General features: G+C 35.7%; 1 protein-coding gene across 1 annotated transcript; it reads right to left on the reverse strand.

Annotated features, from left to right (window-relative positions):
- Positions 1-243: 243 nt before the first annotated feature.
- On the reverse strand, positions 244-5,232 carry LOC145119239 (DEAD-box ATP-dependent RNA helicase 37-like). Its single transcript, XM_079054862.1, has 7 exons — positions 5,041-5,232; positions 3,821-4,786; positions 3,660-3,743; positions 2,374-2,616; positions 2,122-2,289; positions 1,178-1,291; positions 244-1,106 (listed from the first exon to the last, which is right to left on the reverse strand). The coding sequence occupies exons 2-7, from the start codon at positions 4,595-4,597 to the stop codon at positions 576-578; spliced, it is 1,917 nt and encodes a 638-aa protein (XP_078910988.1). The 5' UTR covers positions 4,598-4,786; positions 5,041-5,232; the 3' UTR covers positions 244-575.
- Positions 5,233-9,091: the final 3,859 nt, after the last annotated feature.

Here is a 9,091-nt window from a genome sequence, read left to right on the forward strand (position 1 = left end):
ACCAAGCATTGTATCGATGTATCAACTATTTAATTAAAAAAAAAAAAAAAGAACATTAAATATAGCTTTTGAGTAGATATTTTACAATAAATAGACATCACCAACCTACATTAACTTCTTTCTCTCAACAACACCAAACCGACACTTCTTTACTACACAATACGTCTACCTCTTAATTTCATACCAAAATAAAGACCTTTCTAACAACACAACCAGAATAATAATAACAATAAAAAAAAAACATTTAAAAACAAGCACACTTTCATTTTTAAACCATAAACAAGGCTCTGCAGAAAAATAGCAACACAAAAGCCGCAAATAATCTACAGACCCTCAACTCGGGTTGCAGAAAATAAAAAAAATAAAAATACGTTTTTATCATCATCGTATACATGCCACGTCATCACCCACCCACCACAACCCATCAACCACCAAATTTTAACCCTACTCTGTTAGTAGAAGAAGAAGAGACCACTATCCTCTAAACCCAACTTCACCCATCAAGGGTTAAAAAAGTAAATTACACCAAAACAACTATTATAATAATAATAATAATCATAATAATAATACTAATATTAATCCCAAGCACTCGCAACACCGGGATTATAACCACCACCACCACCACCATAACCACCGCCGCCACCACCATATCCGCCGCCATAAGCTCCACCGTAGCTGTTCATGTTCCCGCCACCGCCGCCATAATAATCTCCGCCACCGCCGCGGTTGAAATTGGAATCTCGCCGGAAATCACGACCGCCGAAGCGGCCACCGCCACCACGGCGGTTCTTGCCGCCGCCGTAGGAAGCGCGGGCGGCGTAGCGGGCGAGCCAGGCGGGGACTTCTTGGTTGGCTTCTTGCATGAGGTCGGAGAGGGGGCGGGCCATGGAGGAGTTGTTGTCGTTGAAGAAGGCGGTGGCGAGACCGGATTTTCCGGCGCGGCCGGTTCTTCCGATCCGGTGGACGTAATCGTCGATGTCGTTCGGGAGGTCAAAGTTGACCACATGGGCCACGTGTGGGATGTCGAGTCCACGTGCTGCTACGTCTGTTGCCACTAGAATTGGTGTGTTTCCACTTTTGAATGATCTTAACGCTTGTTCGCGTTCCTACAAGGGTAAATTGGTCATTTTTTATTTACTAAAATGAAATTTTTTTTAAAATATAAATAAATAAATACCTGTTGTGTTCTATCACCATGAATAGTGGTTGCAGGGAAGCCATTCATGCATAACCAATATTCCAATGAATCAGCTCCTTTTTTTGTCTCCACAAATACCAATGTAAGAGCTTGCTGAAAAAACATTAAACATTATTACATTATTAATCAATGGGAGAAAAATTAGAATTTTTTTTTTTAAGAAAGAAAGATTGAAAAACGGGTTAATATCATAAAAAACCTTATACATTGGTTTTCTTTGGATTATAGCACAAACTTAAATTTTCTTAGAGGCCTATATTTTGTGTTTTTTCTGGATTAAACCTCAATTTTATTTTATTTTATTTTATGAAAAAGACCTTGCATTTTCTTTTCATTTTTTCCAATCTTGGACCTTTTAGTCATTTTTTTTTTAAAAAAAGTTGTAAAATGTGAGGGTTTTTTCAGGAAAAACTAAAAAAGTTGAGGATTTATTTGGAAACATCTAGAAGGTTGAGGGGTTTTTTTTCCAAAAAGACAAAGTTGAGGGTTTTTTCAGAAAAAATGAAAATATATAAGGTCTTTTTCATGAAAAAAAAAAAAGAGAAGGTTTATTTAGGAAAAAATACATCTTTTATGAGATTTAACCCTTTTTCCTAAAAAGAGCTTGCATTTTTTAATTTTTTCCAATTTGGCCCTTTTAGCAAGTTTACCGGAAATTTTCCGGGTTTAGACAATTTTTTTCCCGAAAAAACCCCCAACTTTTCTTTTTCCCAAAAAGTCCTCAAATGCGACGGTTTTTTCATTTTTTTTTTTAAGTTGAGGGATTTTCCACAAAAAAATTGTCTAAAACCGGAAAATTATTAGTAAACCTGCAAAAAGGTCTAATTGCAAGAACTTTTTAGGAAAAAGAATCAAGTTGAGGTTTAATTCGGAAAAAACACAAAACACAGGGTCTTTTAGTAAAATATTATACTAAAAAATACCTTTCCATGAGTACCATTGGCCCTTTGGGCATGAAGAAGGTCCATAAGGTGGCTTCTTTTGTCACTTTCTTGTACATATTCAACTCTTTGCACAATCAAATCAGTACTTGATCCAACTCTTCCCACAGCCAAAAATATGTAGTTTGCAAGAAAATCAGAAGCCAATCTCTACATCATAATAATATACATGTCATCATTAAAAACTTCTTTTTCTTTTTCAGAATTAAATTAACTTCGCCAAAAAAAAAAAACCTGAATCTCTTTGGGGAAAGTAGCACTGAATAGCATTGTTTGTCTGACACCTGGCGGGGGCATGTCCATTTGTTGGACAATTTTCCTGATTTGTGGTTCGAATCCCATATCAAGCATTCTATCAGCTTCATCCAAAGCTAAATATCTGATAAACTGTAATGACACTCTTGCCCTTTCTAGAAGGTCAACCAATCTCCCAGGGGTAGCAACAAGAATGTCAACACCCCTCTCTAGCTCTCGAAGCTGTCAACAAATACAAAATTATATTACACATGATAAATAGTGGGAGTGTGGGACCCATCAAAAAAAACATATAAACAAATTAGACTCATATACCCTTATGTGAATTTTTGTATGTTTGTATGTTCTTGAATTGGAAAGAAAGAAAAAGTGTAATGTGAATGAGTAATTCAAACATGTTGTTTGTTATGTACAGTTACAAAAGTAGATGAAACTAAATTGATAAATAAACAGAAAATGTTATGTTATAGAAATGCAATTTAATGAAATAAGATACATATATAGCTAAAATAAACTGCATATGGTTATATTTCATGTGGTTTGAAATATACAATATATGTATTACAAAGAGTCGATAAAAGCTTATTTATCACTTTAAAAAAATTGTTTACAAAAATAGAAATTAGAGAAATTGTTTAGATATTTTCAGAAGAAAGAACGAAAACTATTTATTTGAAGTTTTATTTTTTTTATAACTACTATTGTTATTGAAAAATACGTATGAAGAAAGTAATTTATAATTATAATATATCACTCCATTCCATCAAAGAATACGAGGAAAAAAAAAAAAAACTCCTCCATGGAATGCTCCAATCCATTCCTATGTGGCAAATAAATATGATTTTTTTATTCCCCGTAATGCTCAATTCCATTCCCACTTCGATTATTGCATACCAAACACTATTGAAAATCTTCACACGTTCCCTTTTTATTAAAAGACCAAAGTATCCTTGTTATATATATACTGAAACAAATAGATATCAAAAATAGTACTATTTGTTTTAATAATTAACCAAAAAAACATTTACTATACACAACAAAAAAAGTATTTAATTTTTTTTATTAAATTCCATTCCTAGTGACACATTATAATTCCTTCATATTCCAATTTCTTTGACAGATTCCATTCCTTCTAAAAACATTCTACAAACCAATTGCCCCATTAACTTCTCCTTTTATCCAAATCATCCCTTTTGTCTCAAGTAACATACTGACATTAACCACAAACTTTATACAAAAAACATACAATCACAAGAAATACACACCTGTTGATTTATTGGGGCACCACCATAAGCAACCACAACTTTTACTCCAGTTTGATAAGCAAACTTCCTAGCTTCTTCATGAATCTGCATACAAAATCACAAAGGGTAAGTAAGTCATATAAAAAAATAACTATAAAAAAAGTTAATATCGTTAAACATACTTGACATGATAGTTCCCGAGTAGGGGAGAGAATAAGAGCAAGTGGACATGCTGTACGTGGCATTCGTGGAGCTCTTTGACCAAATTGCCCTCTCATTATCCCACTGATGATTGGAAAACAAAAAGCAGCTGTTTTTCCTGACCCTGTTTGAGCACAAGCCATTAAATCCCTTCCACCAAGAGAGATTGGAATGGCATGTCTTTGAACAGGAGTTGGCTTCACATACTTGCACCTCCTAATGTTTAAATTTAAAGCTTCCCCTAAATCAATCTCAGCAAATGTGTTCACAGGAGGTGGGACATTATCACCACTTGTCTCCACTGGAATATCTTCATAAGCATCAAAGTTGATTCCAGTGTTCTCCTGTTCTAAGAAGTCTTGTTCACTAGTAGTGTTTTCTTCATCTCCAAAAGGGTTAACTTCACGGTCTCTTCCACGGTCCCAGCCACCACTCCTGTTGTTCCAACCACCACCGCCGCCGCGTCCACCGCCGCCACCACCACCACCATTGTACCCTGACCTGAAGTCATTTCTAGGAGCAGGAACAGGAGCAGCCCAACGGTTGGGGGCTCCCCCACCGACAACTGGTACAGCAGAAGTAGAGCCAGTGTTGGCAGTGGCTGGTGGTGGTGCCGCCTCTGCGCTACCAGGTCTGTTACGGAGATGTGGAGGAACATAGGTTGATCGGTTTGGGGCTAAAGAATTTGAATTCCCTACATAAGAACCAGCAGCCGCGTTTTCAGCTGCAGCAACTGAATCAGCCCAAGAAGTTGGCATACTCAAACGAAACCCTTGGTTTTAGCTTTTTCCCCCCTCAATTCTCCTTCGGAACCAGGTTTTTTGTCGAACACCTTCAAAATTCCCAAAAATAAACAAACTTTTATCGATTCAATCTAACCGTAAAGCTTTCGTCAACATCAAAACGAATAATACAATCTGCTTTCCACTCTATCCACAGCAAAATTCCTGATCAAACCAAAAGCAGTAAAAAGTTTAGCGTTTCCTCGAAGCATAAAACTCAAAGCAATACAACATGCAACATACGCAAATGATCTACAAATTTCAACAAATATATGAAGATAGAAGCAAGAAAAATGCATCACGAGTTGGAAATATGCTTTTGCGATAAGAAAAACACGCATCCATTATAAACATATGATAAACATGTAAAAGTAAAAGACACGCGAACATGTATGAGAAGAGATGAGAAGATAACTTACGCGAATAACGTCGATGGGAATGTGCAGGGTAACCAAAGCAGAAACCCTAATTTTGTGAGGAAGAACAAAAGAAGAAGGCGATACGAAAAATAAAAATATCTTTCTTTGTCCGTGGTTTTCTCTCTCTCTATCTCTCTACAAATTCTTTTAAAGAAAATTTGGTTTTGGGGTTTTTCTTTTCTTTTAGGGTCTCGGCTGTTTCAAAGGACACAAATAAGGGATGGGAAAGTGGAAAGTGAAAACCAATAGAAAATTGGGGGTTGGGTGAGGCCCTTCAAAACCTACAAATATTGCGGTCAATATTCACATACCTTTAACCTTCTTTTTTTGTAAACACTTTTTCTTCATTTTTGTGTTACAATTACAAGGTTTATGATAAATAACTAGGACAAAAATAATGTAATACAAACTCACATTTCACAATTTTTTTTCATTCTATCCTAATACTTCATTCATTTCTTCTATGATTCGTGTTTACAAAAGAGCACCTAAAATTTTCAAGCACCATACCCACAATCATCCAAGTGAAAACAACAAATACTTGGTGAAGAAACTACTACTCATGCAGTCATGCGGTTTTTAAACAAAATATAGTAAAAGTTTGTCAAAACAGATAAAAGGTATACATGAAATTTATAAATAACGAAAACACAAAAAGGAAAACACGAGAATCATATTTCCTATGTAAATCTCATAGCCATTGTAAACGATAAAATGACACAAAAATGTAAGAAAACCGAGAAATTTATATCAAATAAAATCCAATTTAGCGTTTTATAAGAATTAAAAAAAGAAAAAAAAAATAATAGTTTATGACTTTAATTTACTTTGTTTTAAAAACAAAATTATAAATTAAAGGGTTAAAACTCAAATTGACCAATCAACTATTTATATTCATGAACTCAACAACAACCAATTATAAGGAATCAATACAGAAAGTCAGGTTTAAAGACATATTATTAACCTCTATAAATCTTAAGGAACAATAGGAGATATAAGATGAGAAGAACCCTACACTAATTCCACCAATTATACTTCAAGAATCCATTATTTCACTTGGATCGCTCTCATACTTCACACTAGATAAACTCACTTGGAAACTCTTTCAAGATGGCTTGGTGGCAGCAAATAGGGTTTGATTTCAGGTTTTAGGGTTAGGCTTGATTAAATATTTCATAAGTTACAATCTAGGACTTCAAGTGTGACAAAACTGCCCCTTAACCCTTGTTTTGGTCAAAAATCGACTGAGTAGATATTAACCAAATTGTATGAGAAGTTATGGTGTTATTTGCAAAGTAACTATTGAAACTAGAACAAGATTGCACAAGTGGTTTACAAGGAAAACCTTTGATCCTTGTTAGGATCTCTGGTACAAAACTGTGGGAGGTGATAATGATCACTTACGTTGTTAATTTGTATTAACTTAAAGATGAGTTATAGATGAAATGATGAAGATATGAGTACAAGTATTGAGTAAGTATATGTGTGTGTTGTGTGCAAAATACATGTGTATTTATAGTCTAGTATAAGTAACAATAAGTCTGATATTCCTTGTATCCTCTCGATTAAAAATGAACACATTGGTTTGACTTGGTAATCTCGGGTCTTTTGCCTTATTGAAGTGTTTCTTTGTTGACAATGAATCTTATGTTGACTAAGTCTGCACATGTGAGAAAAATACTAGAAATATATATGTTAGAAATGTTTAGGAAATAATAATAATAATGGTCGGGATCCTGAGGTATGTTCCGGATCCTAAAAACTCTTGAAGATCCGGGATCCTGAATAGGGTTGAGGATCTTGGCCCTAACAATTGCCCACAAATTATACATGCGAAATATTTAAGTTGATTTATGAATATTTAAAGGTATAATTTAAATAAAAAAGAAGAGTAAACGTTTTAACGGATAGAGGAATTTGAATCCCAACGGATAGATTTCTAACCGTTGAAATAGGCATAAATATCTGAAAAGCAGTGTATATCGTGAAAATAGTCGGTGAGTGTTGCCCAATTGGCCGGACGAGGTAACGTGGCAGCTTTTGGGTGGTGACACGCGTCAAGCATCTGGTAGAGTGTCAGTACACGCCGCGCATGTTGTCTATGCGTGAGGTTGCGTGCGATTTTTTATAAAATCTTTAAAAAATCATATCTTCTTCATACGAACTTCATTTTCAACGAATCTTATATTCACGCGTAGCTACCGACGAGATCTACAACTTTCGTTTAGGGGATCTTTGTTTTTTTTGTGTAGATCTGCGCAACCACTTTTGCCTGCGCCGCGCAGATAACGCGCAGACATATGCCTTCGCAGAGTGTTTGTTTTTTGGAAGTGCCCAGATAAAAAAATGTATGCGCGATGTCTTCCTGGTGCAGACATGGGTCACTGTCTTCAAAGGTCTTCACGCCTCATATTAACATAAACCAAAAAAAATATCGCCTATCTTTTTTTTCTTTATCCGCCGCCTATCTTTATTTGCTGAAAATGTCTTTTCTTATGTTTATGACATGAAATTAATTTGAAAAATCAATTTATTTCAGTACCTGCAGTCGTTAAAAAACAAACAGACTTCTTATTATAGACTGCAGACATTTGGTCCACCTCTTTTGTTGTAGAGGCTTGTAGATATGGTCCGCAGACTGCATACATTTTGGCTTCAGAAAAACAAACAGCACCTTAGACTCCGTCGGCTAATTTCGACTTTATTTTTAAAGTTATATTTTTAACTGACTTATAATGTTAAAGTCCGTTAAAAATTCATAACTTTTTCATATGATATCCGTTTTCGACTGTCTTTATATCGATGTATAGGTATTGACGATATCTTCAACTCTCGTTTAGATTGTTTTTTCCTAACAATTGACCGATTTCAATTTTGGTTTCTGAGTCGTATACTGGTACGCTAAAACTTTGAAAAATCATAACTTCCTTTCATGAAGTCATATTTGGGCATTCTTTATGTAAGGAATCCTTGTCATATATATTATAACTTCGGTTAAGATTATTTATCCTAAATAATCTTCTATCAAAATTCATTCTTAATGTTTATTATATTTTAATTGATTAGCCCGAATCTGCTGGTGTTAGACATACCTTTGAATTATTATAGCAAATAATTCTTTTAATCCCTTGTTGTAGGACTTGGAAAGCCTGGCACCAAAACTATAATGCCTTTAATGGCTTACACCCAAACCCTAAAACTAGAAGACAAGATATGAGAGATGAGGAGTGTAACACCGTAAATTTTCAAACAGTTTTTTCATTTTTAAATCACATAATTCTCATAACACATTTCATAAAAATCTCATTTATTTAATTTAAAAAACGCAACTCCATGTTTGTTTGATTAATAACCCATGATCCTCTAAACATAACTCTTTCTCTGGTGTGTACAATCAAGTCGGCGCCTTCCCGCGAATCTGAGAAAAACCTGAAACACATAACACATAACACGGTAAGCACAAAGCTTAGTGAGTTCCCCAAAATACCACATACAACACATTAGCCACTCGAGGCTATAACTTTGTAAGACCCTCCAGTCAATGTGTCTCAGTGGGACCCTCCAGTCCCACACCTCTGATGGACCCTCCGGTCCTAACTCTGTAAACTATGAATAACACATAGCATAAATCACACAGACATAATGCAGTAATATCACAGTACTCGAATAAACACATAAGACCCTCTCGTCACACATAGATACCACTCTAGGTAAAGTATAGTGAGAATACTCACCTCGAATGATGAACAGCCCCTATAAATGCTGCTGCTGTGCACCGGTCTCTATCTCTGAGCCAAACCCACAATTAAATCAATTAGGAACTAAGTCCAAACTCTCACTCGTTAGGTCTAAAGGTAGTCCACTAACCAGCCCATCCATAACCAAAAACCCATTGGGCCCACCAAGGCCCAATAACAAACGGGCTCTCTAGAGGCCCAACTCTCAAGGTCCAAAATGAGGCTTAGCCCAAAAAGTCCACAGTGAGGTTACGCGCGGCGTACCTCCCTTGGTACGCTCAGCGTACGCACGAATCCAAATCGTGCCATCGGGG

The sequence above is a fragment of the Lactuca virosa genome, chromosome 6 (genome assembly GCF_052849685.1).
Source record: "Lactuca virosa cultivar CGN04683 chromosome 6, Lactuca_virosa_CGN04683_v6, whole genome shotgun sequence".
In the NCBI taxonomy this organism is placed as follows: domain Eukaryota; kingdom Viridiplantae; phylum Streptophyta; class Magnoliopsida; order Asterales; family Asteraceae; genus Lactuca; species Lactuca virosa.

Excerpts from the sequence above, each read along its gene's own strand:
- LOC145119239 (XM_079054862.1), bottom strand. The coding sequence starts at position 4,597 with ATGCCAACTTCTTGGGCTGATTCAGTTGCTGCAGCTGAAAACGCGGCT. Across the intron at positions 2,617-3,659 it reads GTGCCCCAATAAATCAACAG|CTTCGAGAGCTAGAGAGGGG; the intron begins GTGTGTATTTCT and ends ATTTGTTGACAG. Across the intron at positions 1,107-1,177 it reads ATGGTGATAGAACACAACAG|GAACGCGAACAAGCGTTAAG; the intron begins GTATTTATTTAT and ends TTACCCTTGTAG.